The sequence below is a fragment of the Neopsephotus bourkii genome, unplaced genomic scaffold (assembly GCF_033783945.1).
Source record: "Neopsephotus bourkii isolate Nb327-2 ecotype Australia unplaced genomic scaffold, CSIRO-AGI_Nbou_v1 NB_1792, whole genome shotgun sequence".
Taxonomy (NCBI): Eukaryota; Metazoa; Chordata; class Aves; order Psittaciformes; family Psittacidae; genus Neopsephotus; species Neopsephotus bourkii.
This window is the reverse complement of record NW_026902266.1, coordinates 4,798,741-4,814,946: the sequence shown is the minus strand read 5'-3', so window position 1 is coordinate 4,814,946 and position 16,206 is coordinate 4,798,741. Positions and strand designations below refer to the sequence as shown.

The following is a 16,206-nucleotide window of genomic DNA, read 5'->3' as shown; positions in this document are numbered from 1 at the left end:
AAGGAATTACTTAAATGCCATTATTTTAGTAAGTATTCTTGCATTCTGAAAGCATTTAATGTATACTTTTCAAGTGAACAGAGATAGGTACAAGTAATTAGTGGGTATTTTGTCCATGTTTGTCATAGCAGCATTGAAAATTATAGTCTTAGCACTCTAATAGCTGGGAGTATAGGAGTGTTCTTGATGGAAGAAATAATACCATGAATTTGTTTGTTGGGCTGACATTAAGACCATTCTCAAAGGCATTTGATTCATTGTATTCAACAGGATGCTTGTGTCTCAAGGATCTGCAGCAGAGCCGCACAAGGCTGTGGTTAATAACTCCTTTTTGCTTCTTGGATTGTTCTTCCAATAGTTTGAAAATGCAACATGTCTTAGATGCTGAAGTGTAGGGCAATGGTAGCAGAGGCTGCTTTCAAGAGAATTCAAGAATATGGATATTCCCACTGCTTTGAAGGGAGAGAGCTGTTCAACAACTGGAACACTTTCATAGTTTAGTATTTTTTATCAACTTTGCTTTTACAGGTCATGTTTTACTGCAAAGCCACTAGTCATGAGGCCAAGGAGGAGTAGGCAGCAATAATTTTAGTGGAAATTGTAGGCCTGATGTGATTGTCATCTAAGTAGTATGAACACTCTGCTGGGGCTACTTGGAAGTGGAGATGTATTAGTGTATCTGAACTTTGTTCAGCCTCACATCCAAAGATACACAGCCTCATTTTTTCATATGCATAGCCTATTATGTCAATTCTTGCAATAATGGAGCACAGTATTGTACTTAATGTATTTGAAAATGCTTCAACCTCAGCTGAAAATTAATTAAGCATTTCAGAAAATGTACCCTTAAAAACTAGCAGTTTTATTTTCAAAGATTTTTTTGTTGGTTTGGTTTTTGTTTTGTTTTGGTTTTGTTTGGCTCATTTTGTTTTTGTTTTAGGGTGATGAACCTGCTGATTCTTAAAATGAGCCAGTAGGGTTAAACAAGCATTTCTTTTCATCATCTTGAGAAGTAGTTTTAAACAGAGAGACTGTGTCTTGTCTCTGATTCTGCAGGAGGCCAGATGATTGAGTGAGCTGGAACAGAATTTAAGCCTTTATGCTGTATGGTCTAGGAAGGATTAATATCACTGCCATTACATAATGATACATTGCCTTATAAGAATTTACTAGTACCTGTGTTTCTTCTGTGAAAGATATACATTAAGCTGCAGTAACATCAGTGTGGTGGTTTGAACCTGAGTGCAGAAAGAATCACCTATTGACTTCTCAACAACGCATATATTGAATTCTCCATCAGACATAGTCATTCTTGTAGAAGCCTGGCTGCACTTTCAAGTATTTGAGAATTCTGTAAGAATAACTTTTCTGTGACTAAGCTTCTTCTCTTCAATTTAGTATGCACTTGTTACATAACTTACATGTTATGTATTTTTGACAGGACAGTTGTTTCTTTATTATCTAATACAATTTGTCAAGCTTTCATTTGCTACTTCTAGCTTCTAGTGGGAATTCATATGCCAAAATCTCCAGTGTCAAGATGATTCTTATCCTGCATTATGATGAAAACTACCTTAATATGGTAAGAGTAAGCAGTCATTTCCCTGCTCAAAGTAAATTCTGGCATTGCATTATAGCATCTTCTGGTATAGTCATTCTGAAACAGCATTGGTAGTCTGTGACTTGTCCTGAGAAGAGGGTTATTTTTCAGTACATTTATCCATGACTACATGGAGATGTCTAGAAAGATTTCAGTTTGATACACACCTCCATGTTGATTGGAGAAAACTCCAGGAACAAACTTGCCAACAAAGTTTTCAAGCTGACAAGCATGTATTCTTTATTGCAGCGCCGGGAGACACGGAGGATAACTCCTCCTAACGTGTGTCGCTGTATTGCTATACAAGCCATCCTTATATAGTCCCTGGGCATACATACATATTCATGAGACTACGTATGGATTACATAATTTTCCAGAGAGTTCCCCACATGCGTACAGAATTGTGGTGGTGGTCTCTGAGGGTCGTTTACTTCTTCCAACAATCTTCATCACTTCTGGCAGCTTTTGAAGCACGCGCAGTAGATGCTCATACCAGTTTAATTGGTTCATTAGCACCAGAGACATAATAATCCTCCTATCCTCCTACTTATCAGTTAGTTTAACTGTGGCCCATCCTGGACACCTGCAATTCCCAGATATTCCTTATCCCTGTGTCCTGTTCTTCTAGACTGTTTTTCTTAAAACTAGGCCAACTGTAACGATTTATCTTGTGAGAATTCTCAGTATGTTCTCTAGCTGTACTCTTATTTTTTTTTCTGTGTATCATGCACCTCAGTAATTTTCCATTGCTACTGTTACAAAGCCATCAAACTTAACATTACTTAAAACTAATTCTAAAGGTTTCTATATTCCATTTTGTGATTTTGTGTCCCTTTGTCTCAATATCCTGTCTTCTTTTTTTTCCCATATACTACAAAAGATCCAGATTACAAATCCTATCCAGAGACAGAAAAGTAAAGAAACCCAGGTTTATATCTATACAGAGACCTAATGAGGCCAGTGGGGTTTTAAAAGAAAAAAATTAAAGAAATAGGAAAGCTGTGATCTTCTCTTTTTGTCAGAATGAGGAAGTTCTGCTTAAGTTCTACATCCTGCCAGAAATTTAGGTACTTTATTAACGAAGTATTTTTTGCTGAGTATTCTTCATACTTTTTTACCCTAATACTTTTGTAACTAGAGTTAGTAAAATTGAGATCTTCTAGTACTTTTTCCTATTATCATAATGAATAGTTGAAACATTACGTTGATTTTAAAGTATAAAATTAATACAGTATTTTAATAACTAAGTGCAGATTATATGGTTTGATATGCAGTGGTATAGTAATTACTGCTGTTGACACATCTGTGTATTTTGTTGAAATTGTCTTTTCATTAATATCATAACAATATGTTTTCAACTGTATTTAGGACAATTTGCATGCATGCAGATGTGAAATACCTCACAAAATAGCATCTGGTTTTTGATCAGCCCTGCTAGGAATAGCTACTTTGTGCTGATACAATCAGACACTTGAACTGCCCCTTTCCTACATAGTATAATCAAGCTATATTGTAGGGTTCAGACAACATAGAACATGTGAATCAACTTAGTTATCAGCAGAGACAGCATGCAGTGCTCTAAGTGTGGTTTTATACTTGCTGGTTGTTTTATGAAGCCATGTGGGCCAGTGAACATCTGTGGTGCAATATTTTTAAATAATTGAGGAAAAGGGATTTTTGTTTCTTCTTTATAAGGATGGCAAATAGGCAAAGAAGAAATGTGTCTTAAAAAAGGAGCAGACACACCAGCTGTAAACCCTGAGAACCTTCTCTGTGGATCCTTTATTAGTTGAATGTGCAACGAAGTGCAGTAGAGTGTAGGTGGATACTGTCCTGGGTTCAGCAGTAGCAGTCATTTTTCTCCTTCTTAGTAGCTGGTGCAGCGCTGTGTTTTGACTTGCGGCCTGGGAACAGGGCTGATAACACTGATGTTTTAGTCTGACCAAGGACTTTGTGAGTCTCATGCTCTGCCAGGGAGGAGGGAAGCCGGGAGGAAGCAGAGACAGGACACCTGACCCAAACTGACCAAAGAGGTATTCCATACCACAGCACGTCATGCCTAAGATGTAACAGAGAGTTACCCGGAAGGGCTGGGGGACTGCGGGGTTGGACTAGGTATCGTGTCAGTGGGTGCTCGGTCGGATGCGGTGGGGTGAGTTACCGGTTGGGTGGTGCTGAAGTGTTGTATTCTCTTCCCTAGTTATTTCCTTTATCGTTATTATTACTGGTGGTAGCAGCAGTGATTTGTGTTATACCTTAGTTACTGGACTGTTCTTATCTCAACCCGTGGGAGTTATATTCTTTCAATTCTCCTCCCCCTCCCTCCAGGAGCAGGGGGAGGGCAAGAAGGGGGGGAGTGAGTGAACAAGCTCTGTGGCTGGGTTTAAACCATGACACTGTAGCCATATTAGTGTTGTACATAGATACACATCATTGGCAGGACTGACTTTACAGATACTCCATAATATGTATGCTCTGGTTTCTTATGTACTCTGTGTTAGTGAATGCTTATTTTAGTCCAACCCTGCCCAAGGGGTTTGTAACCAGGAGTAGCAGTCATAAGGCTAATAGTTGGTGTCTGTAGACACCAACTCTGTCTCTGTCCTTTTTGACAGAGGTATGACAGGAAAGTGCAGATTTGAAGTCCTGTATGACAGGTGACAGGCAGACTTCACATCGTTTCCAAACACTTACGCTTTATGTGGCCATGATTTTTTTTGGTCATAAATTTCAAAGCCCAGTTGTGACAACTGAATTGATACTTAAGCTGCTTATTTATTGTCAAGGAGAAATGTTCTGGGAGAGAAGGATGTTACTTTGGTTAAGTTAAGCCAAGGACTGTTTAAATGAGCCAGAATGGCAGTTCTCTGTTTAAGAACAAGTATTTGCAAGGTGGACATGCAGCTTTTAGTTGCTATTCCTGATAGTCCATGCATATTTATCATTTTTACATGATGCATTGTGTTTCATTAGAGACTAGCATCAGCACTGCAGATACTTGAATTGTCCTGGCCTCATTTCAGGCTAGGACCACAAAACCAGCATGACTTTCTTTGCAAATGGTCACAAACTTTCCAGAAAATCTGTAGTGCAAGGCAATAAAGGTGTTTTCAGTGTTTATCATACTCTTAACTGCTGAGGCAGTTTGGTAAAAGAAGAAAGCTAGTAAGTTGGGAGCTGATGGATGAGGAAGCAAATAATTTAGTCTTGATAGGAGTACGAAAGTAGATGTGTACTGGGACAGTGGCAGTAGAAAGAGAGGCAAGTTAGTAAGAAAGGAGAGAAAAATAGCAATAAATATGAGTTGAAATGTGAAGAGTGAGGTGAGATGTGGAAAGAAGAAGGAAGGCTGGCTGAGATGAGCGCCCTGCCCATCCTTTTTCCCTCTCTGAGAACCTGGAAATGAATCTAGATCTGTTGTTCCCTAGCCATACTGATATTCCATGCTTGTCTGCTTCAGTGTGATGGAAAACAGATGTGATTTGACGACAAACTAACTTGTTCATATTGGTCTTACATACCATTGTGATAAATGCCTAGAGGAGGAAGGAGAAAGAGAAATAAATTCTCTATGCCCGGTCAGGATGGGTTTTCATTAAGCGCAGCACATGACTGAACAGCTTTCTAAAATAATAATATACCTTCTATATAATAGGCTATAATTGCTTCAGGTTGCATTTCTAATTTTAAAGCTTGCTCATATGTATGTAGAAGACTCTTTAATTGTATTGGGATTTTTAGCACATGATTTCCCATCTAAAGTCATGCATCTCCTCTCTCAAGTAACAAGTAATAGGACAAGAGGTAACAGCCTCAGGCTACATCAAGGGAGATCTAGGTTGGATATTAGGAAAAATTTCTTCACAGACAGGGTGATTAGGTATTGGAACAGGCTTCCTCCCAGGGAAGTGGTGGAATCACCATCCCTTGAAGTATTCAAAAATCATGTAGGTGAGACCCTCAGTGACATGGTTTATTGGTGGACTTGTCAATCCTGGGGGAACAGTTGACTTGATGATCTTAAAGGTCTTTTCCAGCCCAGCTGATTCAGTGCTTCTATGAAAACTGAGTGCCAGGATGTCTTGGCTGGTAATTTTTATAACATCTTGATCCTGTGTTCTACTTGAGTGTTGTCTCCTGTCATTACTGAAGTCACCATTCTCAAATGAGACAAAGGTGTTAAAAGCCATCCTTAAATTTTAAATATACAAAAGTAGGTCTCTTTGCATATTTCACTAGTGGGGCAACTGAAAATTTTTATACCTTAAAAAGGATGGGCAGTTCCCAAGGTTTTAACTGCATTATTTGAAAAGGTGCATTTTCCCAGGGCATGTGTATGTTGAGGAAGAGTGCAATAGGTGCTACCATGTAGATACTTAAATAGCATGCCTCGGGTTCATTTGACTTAAATGCAAAATGAAAATCTTTTCTGAAACTGCTGGCAGTAGGCAGCAATTTACCAATATATGAATGAGCAAGCCACAGCAGAAGAGAGAAGATATTCCCTGCAATGCTGAATATTATAATTATGTTTAGATTAATACCAAAGGAGAGAATAAGTCTTTTCAAACTGAGAAACGCAAATTTTTTTGCTGTTTTTTGAAGCATATAGTGAGGTGGAATTCCAGCACTGATGGAGTCAGGGTAGTGGCTGGTGTAAATCAGTTGTAACGTTTTATATAGGAGATGGAAATTTCTTATTTAGAAGATGATTTGAAGGCAAATTTTTCCATGCAAATCCTGTCCTGAGGAAAGAAATTACTGCAAGAATGAGACATTTTCATGTAGAGCATTGTGTTTGAAAGATACGACAGTACCTTTCCATTTATGGCCTTGGCAATGCTGGGGAATGGTTGAACTTGATGATCTTGAAGGTCCTTCCAACCTAGTTTATTCTATGATTCTATATTATGGAAGTGATGGTTTTGGTAGATTTTGCAAAAATAAAAGAAATTATTAGTAACTTATGATCACTGTGTTTGCCTGCGATGGCTTTATATAATCATGATGAAGTACTGATAATGGGACTTGGAGTTCAAGTTCCTGATACAATCCCCAAGGTAAAAAGAAACTGATTGTGCTTGACCTGTGGCCAGATAAACTCCCTAATGTTTAGTCAGGAAAGCTGTCAGCAGATTTAAGTTCAGCCTCTTGGTGGCCAAAGATACACATTAAAAAGATGCAGAGGAGACAGAGGAATATGTGATAGAGACTTCCTGTGACATCTGTGTGACCTCTACCACTGGCAGTAGCTTGCTGATTTCTGGTCTTCTTACATGGGGCAGCTAGCAGCTGGTTTCCATTGTGCTGTCATAAGTGCAAGCACAAGGAGACGCTGTCTCTACACTGAGACAATACTGTGAGCTAACCAAGAACATGAATTTACAGCATTCTATTTCACAGTACTTCCCTGTACAGTTTTTTTGGTACAAATATTATTCTGTCCTCACTTTGTGTCAAGTAGGTATGAAGTAGTTAATTCCACATTCAAAATCTCATTGGAAGAGAATAATGCAAATAAACTAATGGTGGAGAAAATTCATATGCACTAATTAGTAGTAACTTAGTTACTGCTAAGTAAAAGTTAGCAGTAACTTTTCCTTGAAAATGAGCTCTTTTTTAATTTTATTTTAGAAGACTAGCTAAGCCCTTTCTGTAGAAGAACTTTTCTGATCACATTATAGCTATTTTTGATCAAGAATTGCATTGATTAGCCCTGGAGGACATAATTAGTTACAGCCTAGGGATGACTACAGTGCCTGTGCTTTGGCATATAGGAATCAGACTGTAGAAATATTGAAGCACTGCTTTCGTGTGCCTTTATAGATTTCTCGGTTGATGGACATTAATTAATTCATTCATTTTGTAAAAAATCACAACAACCTACGAATATGAACATGGCAAATTGTATAAAGTGACTGAGGAAGTTGTCAGCAAGAAGATACTTTTGATGCAGTATCCAACATCTGAACATAGTAAAACTGGGGTTTTTTCTTTGTTTCCCAGAAATTTCTGCAGTGTAATTTCATAACAAGAAAAGTTAATGTTAGATCTGTGTTTTTAATTTGTAGGTACATTGAAACCTTGAAGGAGCACAAACCAAAAATTGTCTGGGATGAACAAATTGCTGAACACTACTTTGAATACAAAAAGTGAGTTACATTTATTAGCTTACTATTCTGCAATTGTTTTTGAGCATGGCCGAGTACACAGTGAAGTAATTATAGTGTGCAACTAAATTCAGCAAAAGGAAATCTGATGTTTTTAATCTGTACATTAACACTGAGCTACAGCAGAAAAGAGAGAAGTACATCAGAAAAGAATTAATGAAATAACATAAGCTAAAGCAGTCTTCAGAAGAGAAGTCTGAGTCATATCTTCAGAAATTATCCATCAAAGTTATCTGCTGAGTGTCAGTTAATCAGAGGCTCTGAAATTACTATTGTGAGCTGTTGGGTGATTACCAAAACTAGATCAAAAATAGTTTTGAGAAAAAACTGTGGTACAGGAGCCTGGTTTTACAAGTGCTAGTGGTAAGATTGGTCAAGCAACAAACTTCAACTAAATGGAATGGACTGTAGAGAAGTGTAATGCAAATGCTATCAAGTGACTTCCAGATAAAGTTTTAAAAGTACTGAGATCACGAAGGAAAAGAAAATTACTTTTTATCCTCCCTTTTTCATCATGAAATGATGAGAGGATTCCTGATGCTAGGAAGATTCAATTTTTAAAATATTAAAAAAAAAAAAAAGCAACGTCTTAGCCTCTGGTAATTTGCTATTTTCTTATGCAAATATACAAAAAATAAGGTAATCCTACTGCTTCTACAAACCTGTCTTTCATATTACTCAGTGCATGGGTAATGTGAAAGCACACCGCTGAAAACTGGAGTAAAACACATTTTAGGGTGCTTTAAGAAAAAATAAAAGAATTATTCTCAATATACCTTTTGGTTTAAATATTTTTAAATATGAAAAAATAAACATACAAAAAAAACAAACCTAAGATGTCCTTCTTCTATATTCTTATTTTAGTTTTCAAGGTTTCTCTCAGTCTGTAATCTTCTCCTGACTTCTGAGCAACACTCATTTCATCGTTTCTCAGGGGAAAAAAAATAAATTACATGCTTGTCAGTGGGGTTTTAATTTCTTTTCTGTGCTTGTATGAAAGGACTGGGATCTGTATTCCTTCATATTTAATTCTTTGGTCTCCTCTTGCAAAATCACTTTGTGCCGAGCAATTCCAAAGTTTTTTGAGTTAACTGAAGAGGATTAAATTATAAGGTTTGTTTTATTGGTCTTCAATGCACTGTCCAGTTGGAGACACAGTGATCACCAAATGAAAACTTGCTCTCAAAATAGTAAATGTAAGGGCTCTGTATGACTGGCATATTTCTCGGATTCTTTTCTGAAACACGTTTCCTAAACATCTCCTTGCAACTGAATATCTGGGAAGTGGATAGCTTGTCGGTAGCACTACACTGTTTACCTTTGAAAGCTAGTCTTTAGAGATTCTTGGGTTTGGACATCCTGGAGGAATTTCGATGCATAAAGCACACTGGGTCTGAAAATCACTCTCAACATCAGTTGCTGTGCTGTGCTTGGCAGGCAGCCATGTGGCTCAGCATGTTTGCAGTGGTTCAGTTGTCTGCACGGGAGGGTTATTTAAGGGAAATCTTTTCAGTTGCCAATTTAGTTTGCAAAGGTTCAGTTACATTGGATGGGGATGGCAGACAGGCCTGAAATACGTTTCACTGGACAAGTATCTCACATGAAAATCGTTGCTAAGAAATCAGATCATGAATCTCTAGGAAAAGCACAGCCGATCGTTTTTATATAGCAGGGAGAGACCATTACCAAGAGTTACAGAAATCTCTTGTCTCTGATGCTTGTCTCAGTGGACATTACAGGTAAGTATGCATTTATGTAAGTTGAGAGATGCTAGAATCATAGAATCATAGAATAGCTGGGGTTGAAAAGGACCTTAAGATCATCTAGTTCCAAACCCCCTGCCGCGGGCACGGACACCTAACACTAAACTATGTCACCTAAGGCTCTGTCCAACCTGGCGTTGAACACCACCACCAGGGATGGGGCATTCACAACTTCTCTGGGCAACTCATTCCAGTGCCTCACCACCCTTACAGTAAAGAACTCCTTCCTTATATCCAACCTAAACTTCCCTGTTTAAGTTTTAACTCATTACCCCTTGTCCTATCACTACAGTTCCCAATGAAGAGTCCCTCCCCAGCATCCCTATAGGCCCCCTTCAGATACTGGAAGGCTGCTATGAGGTCTCCAGGCTGAACAGCCCCAACTTTCTCAGCCGATCTTCATACGGGAGGTGCTCCAGTCCCCTGATCATCCTTGTGGCCCTCCTCTGGACTTGTTCCAACAGTTCCATGTCCTTTTTATGTTGAGGACACCAGAACTGTCCACAATACTAGAAGTGAAGTCTCACGAGAGCAGAGTAGAAGGGCAGGATCACCTCCTTCAACCTGCTGGTCACGCTGCTTTTGATGCAGCCCAGGATGCGGTTGGCTTTCTGGGCTGTGAGTGCACACTGAAGCCAGCTCATGTTCATTTTCTCATCAACCAGCACCCCCAAGTCCTTCTCCACAGGGCTGCTCTGAATCTCTTCTCTCCCAGCCTGTAGCTGTGCCTGGGATTGCTCTGACCCAGGTGTAGGACATTGTACTTGTCATGGTTAAACTTCATGAGGTTGGCATCAGCCCACCTTACAAGCATGTCAGGGTCCTTCTGGGTGGCATTCCTTATCTCCAGTGTATCAACCAAACCACACAGCTTGGTGTAATCAGCAAACTTGCTGAGGGTGCACTCAATTCCACTGTCCATGTCAGCAACAAAGATGTTGAGCAAGACCGGTCCCAACACCGATCCCTGAGGGACACCACTCGTTACTGGTCTCCAGCTGGACATTGAGCCACTGACCACAAGTCTTTGCGTGTGGCCATCCAGCCATTTCTTTATCCACTGAGTCGTCCATCCATCAAATTGATGTCTCTCCAAATTAGAGACAAGAATGTCGTGTGGGACAGTGTCGAATGCTTTGCACAAGTCCAGGTAGATGACATTAACTGCTCTACCCCTGTCCATCATAGAAGGCCCCCAGATTGGTCAGGCAGGATTTGCCCTTAGTGAAGCCATACTGGCTGTCACCAAGCACCTTGTTGATTTTCATGTGCCTTGGCATGCCTTCCAGGAGAATCTGCTTCAAGATTTTGCCAGGCATGGAGGTGAGACTGACTGGTCTGTAGTTCCCTGGGTCATCCATTTTCCATCCTTCCTGAAAATGGGGGTTATATTTCCTTTTTTCCAGTCGTTGGGAACTTCACCTGACTGCCATGATTTTTCAAATATGATGGCCAGCGGCTTAGCAACTTCATTTGCCAGCTCCTTCAGGACCCGCGGATGGATTTCATCAGGACCCATGGACTTGTGCACATTCAGATTTTTAAGATGGTCTTGAACCAGTTCCTCTGCTACAGTGGGCCCAAGGTCTTCATTCTCACAGTCCCTGTGTCTTCCTTCCAAGACCTGGGTGGTGTGGTCAGAGCCTTTGCCAGTGAAGACTTGAGGCAAAGAAGACGTTAAGAACCTCAGCCTTCTCCAAATCCTCTGTAGCCAGTTCTCCTGATAGCTTCCAGAGGGGGCCCACATTGTCCCTAGTCTGTTTTTTATTTGCTACATACCTGTAGAATCCCTTCCTGCTATCCTTAACATCCCTAGCTAAGTTTAATTCTAACTGGGCCTTAGCTTTCCTAACCTGTTCCCTAATTTCCCGGACAGCATCCCTGTACTCTTCCCAGGCCGCCTGTCCTTGCTTCCACCTTTATAAGCCTCTTTTTTCCTTCGAAGTTTCCTCAGCAGCTCCTTATTCATCCAAGGAGGTCTCCTGGCCCCTGCTGCACTTCCTTCTAGTTGGGATGCAACACTCCTGAGCTTGTAGCAGGTGATCCTTAAATATCAGCCAACACTCTTGGCCCCCCCTGCCTTCTAGGGCTGTATCCCATGGAACCTTACTAAGCAGGTTTCTGAAGAGGCCAGAGTCGCTGAATTGCTCAAATTTAGGAGCAATTCCTACTTAGTCTGTCTATGTACTCTTCATTTCCTCTGGTCCTAATGGTTAAGTGGTGCTGTAAGATCACTTGTAACTCATCCTTCTCATTATTAGGGATTTAAAATGCAGTCTTGGTGTTTGTGCCCAGTGTAGCTTCCCCTGTCTGTATATTTTATACTCCTTAAAGGCCAGTAGTATGGGGTAGACAGTTAACTTGTCTGACTCTGCCTATGTTGTATGTTGTTGTGACCATTTCTTGGATAAAGTGTTATGCCCAAAGAAGTTTGGGACTTTCATCTTAATCTTACCTGATTTCTTCCTAAACTTTGTGTTAGTTATTAGGAAACTGTGCTCTGTTCTTTTGATGTTTTGAAAGGCCTTAAGCCTTTTAAGGAGTTCTTTTTTTTTTCTTGGTTTAGGTGTGGCATCATGCAGTTGCTATCCAAAGACGACTCTAGCAGGTCTTTGACTCAATACAATCATGTTTTGAACTTCTAACTTTCCAGCCCCTAGTATTGTCAAAGCCCATTTAAATAGGATGATTTTCTCAGGGTGACCTTTCTGACAAATACTCCTGTAACTGATACTTGCAGGACAGTGACACAGTTGCATCCTTGACCTTTAAATATGTTGTGTATGTTCTCACATCTGACAACCAAATGTCTTCATTTTTTTCAGATGCACATTAATAGGCACAACTATCTTGTCTTACTATCTGTCCATCACTTTGGCTTTATGTGCTGTAATATGTTTGTATCTAGACTAGGAAAATGGCAGGAGTAGAAGTTCATATCTACAGTAGAAAAGGAAGTAAAGAAGATTTAGTCCCTACCCTGCCCTCAGTAGATAGAGGTCAATGGAAACAATGATTTCAGAGACAGAGTGCCTCAGCTTTTGGAGCGAAATGAGCACTGGGTAAGAAATCTCAAAGAGATGAGCTACTAAATGGCAAGTACTCTCTATCTTTGATATAGGTGTATTCATGCTCATATGCTGAGCATACTAGCATATCTTATTTTTAGTAGCAATAACCTCTGCAAAATAAAATTGGCAGATTTCTTCAGCTCCATCTGTGTTTCCTCTTAGAGGGAAGGAATAAAGCTGGTTTTGAATTCTAACCTCAGCTGAAAATCCTGCAGGAATCAATCAAAGCTTTTGTGACTATTTGGTTTTCCTGTTTTGCAGGAATAAAGGAGGAAAACATGCTGTGTTCTACCCAACACTGAAAGTAAGTGCCACTTTTTCATGTTAGAGGGCTCTAAGAGGAAAGAAATGTTTACTTGACTTGTTGCATTATTGAGAAATTTCAGAAAACATTGAACTTCTGTGAAAGAAGTTTACCCTCATGTAGTTGTTGTGATTCAAAGATTCAGCTGCCTGTGCAAGAGGATTTTTTTTTTCTATCATCTCACGCATAGTGGGGGTTTGGGGTCTTTAAAGGTAAGCCATGTCAAGAGAGAAGATGCAGCAGGACAGACCAGTGCTGTTCAAGTACATCTGTTCAAGAGCATCTGTTCAAGTACACAGTTCAAGTGCTAACAGACATACTCATTGTCAGACAAGAGACTGAAGAAATTCTCCTTCCGATCATGTTGGATGGAAGATTGGAGAACTTTTGCCTTCCTCTGTAACAGAGTCCTGTTGTGGTTTAAGCCCAGCTGGCAACCCAGAACCACGCAGCCACTCTGTCACTCCCCCCCACCTTCCTCCCCCCAGTGCCAGAGGGATGGGGAGGGGAATTGAAAGAATATAACTCCCACAGGTTGAGATAAGAACAGTCCAGCAACTAAGGTATAACACAAACCACTGCTGCTGCCACCAATAATAATAATGATAAGGGCAATAACAAGGGAAGAGAATACAACTGCTCACCAGCCACCGATCGATACCCAGCCCGACCGAGCAGTGATCTAACCCTTCTGGGTAACTTCCCCCCATTTATATACTGGGTATGACATGCTGTGGTATGGAATACCTCTTTGGCTAGTTTGGGTCAGGTGTCCTGTCTCTGCTTCCTCCCAGGTTCCCCTCCTCCCTGGCAGAGCATGAGACTCAGAAAGTCCTTGGTCAGACTAGACATTACTGAGCAGCAGCTAAAAACATTGGTGTTACCAGAGTTGTTCCCAGGATGAAAGTCAAAAGCACAGCACTGCACCAGCTAAGAGAAAAATGACTGCTACTGCTGAACCCAGGACAAGGCCTAATTCTTCCTGTCAGCTTGCATCACCCTGATTCTGTAGAATGTATTTTAGTGTTTTGAAAACTTCAGCATTTGGCCTTACTAAAGTCCTTTGGCAGGATGTATCATTTCTGTCTATCCAATATCTACAATATACCACAATACAGGATAAATTGGTTACTTGCAGACTTAGTTCTTAGAAGCTATCTTTAAATTTTCTCAAATAAGCTAAAGGCAGTATGTTAAGTCTGTAGTGAAAGCATATCGTATTTACAGAGAACAGACACATTTTGTATGGCTAAACTAGTGTGAAATGATCCAAAGCTCTGTTTTTCTGAACAGGATTATTATCTAGTACAAGGATATTTCCCTTCATTAATCTAATATTGGTGGAAGTACAAGCACACATGGGATATTAATTAGCATATTTAACTATGTTCTTGCTAGTAGGAGCTGTCTTACAGTGTTAGAAAGTTTTATTGTGAACCTGTCAGAGAAAAGAGAGAGCCCTGCATGTTGTTATGCTACATGCTTTTTGGCCTTGTGGAAGAATTTCAGCCTGCTGTTGTCAGTGCGAGCCAGGTTAAGAACCACTCATTCCTGTATATTTCTTTCACTGCTTCTTCTCTAGCAGATACTCAACTGTGGAGGCTGGTGAATTTATGGAAACTGGTTTTCTTTCTGATTTCAGCAAGCATGTAAGGAAATATTTTGAGATTTGTATGCTGGGACAAATCAAATAATTGTTTATATAATAATGAGCAAGATGATCAGGGAACACTTAGTTTTATTGCCCCAGGACAATAAAGAAGTGTGCTTCTTGCACTTGTTAATGTTATAATCACTGGCAAGTTGCTCAGAATTACTTTATTCAGGATTAGTTAAAAGCAGTCATGAACACCAGGCTCAATGGCTCTGTTGATGATGCCTTGATACTTTGTTCTGTTTTCTGTGGAAATGAGTTTTTAACACATCCCTGGCATGATTAGTTTAAACATTGAAGTGTTGCACTTCAAAGTAAGGAAACGTGAAAGTAAAAGATGGAAAAAATATTTTTGTTGTCTGAACTGGAGGAAGTGCAGTGGAAACCAGTGGCTAACCTAAATGGCTGGAGCTCAAATAGGGATACTTTTTAAATACTAATCTCCGAGAATCTCTCTAAAACAGAATTGTGTTAGTGAAAATCGTGACCAGGTCATGGGTGAAGGCAAGGGTAGGTAAGAGATCTTGATGGTATTTGACAAGTTGTTCTAATTGTTTTCAGTGATAAAGTTTTATTTTACCCCTGAGACATTTCTGGGAAGAGTTAGAATTTCTGTACCTTGTGAAATGATAGCCTAAATTATAATAGTGCATTGTGCAGTTCATAAATCTGATTTATTTCTGTGGCATTTTGTCTGTTTAGTTGGTTATCTTTTATTAGGTCATTGAATTAACTGGTGCAGTTAACTGCCTCTTACTGAATGATTGCTTGCTAACCAGAGAGCATTTGAAATACCGACTACGTTTTTCAGTATCTCATTCAAGGATAGGTATTTTTAATGGCATGAAGAGATGGCAGCACAGTGTCTAATGTCTCTGACTAAAGGGTAATTGCTTTATGTGTCTTTGTCTTAGTCCATCCAGTTGCGCTTAGAACTTGCGAAGGAATTGGGCACTGGAATATCCATCTGGGAACTGGGACAAGGCCTGGACTATTTTTATGACCTGCTTTAACATAAGAGATGATCTGGGAAAGACTTTATTTGCTTTACTGAGACTCCACTTCAATTAATTTGGATATCCTGGAGAGGTGATTTTTAAAACATTTTTTGTAATTTATATTGCATCTGTATTAAACTTGCATTTTTCCCAATAAAGAACCTTTTCTGATTTGCCACACAGACGTGATTATTGGTATCTTATAAAATGAAAGGCAAACCAAAACAGACTTTTTTTTCAAAATTCCTGAATTCAGTCATTAAAACCAACAGAGCTGGGATGGCATCAGAGTTGAAAGTATTTTCCAAGATGTTTTCTACAAGAAATAAAATGGGCTGGTTGTTGCCATCTGATCATGGTTTAAGAAACAGACCTGTCAAACAATTGCGGGTAATAACCAAAGTCAGTGAACAAATAAGTCCATCAGATTATGTCCAGCAAATTTAATATCTGCTGGACCCTCTGCTGTCTTCTGATAAGGTAAGTCAGTGTTAAGTGTTGAGGAGGAAACTAGTTAGATATCTTTTCCTTAGGCTGGTAGAAAATCAAGCACTGACAAATGAAGCTGTTAGCTCTTTTTGTTTTTTTCATGTTAGTAAATTCCTTAAGTACTTCAAAGTCACAGTAATTTTTATTTATGACTTGT

General features: G+C 39.6%; 1 protein-coding gene across 3 annotated transcripts in view; it reads left to right on the top strand.

The window, feature by feature from the left end:
- The window catches only part of CHID1 (chitinase domain containing 1), a 134,237-nt gene extending 118,495 nt beyond the window's left edge, over positions 1-15,742 (top strand). For all 3 annotated transcript variants that reach the window (XM_061380313.1, XM_061380314.1, XM_061380312.1), the window contains 3 exons: positions 7,672-7,752; positions 12,866-12,908; positions 15,477-15,742. In XM_061380313.1, the coding sequence (XP_061236297.1) occupies positions 7,672-7,752; positions 12,866-12,908; positions 15,477-15,575 (223 nt within the window). In that variant the 3' untranslated portion in view covers positions 15,576-15,742. The remainder of the gene's footprint in view (positions 1-7,671; positions 7,753-12,865; positions 12,909-15,476) is intronic.
- The last annotated feature ends 464 nt before the right edge of the window (positions 15,743-16,206 follow it).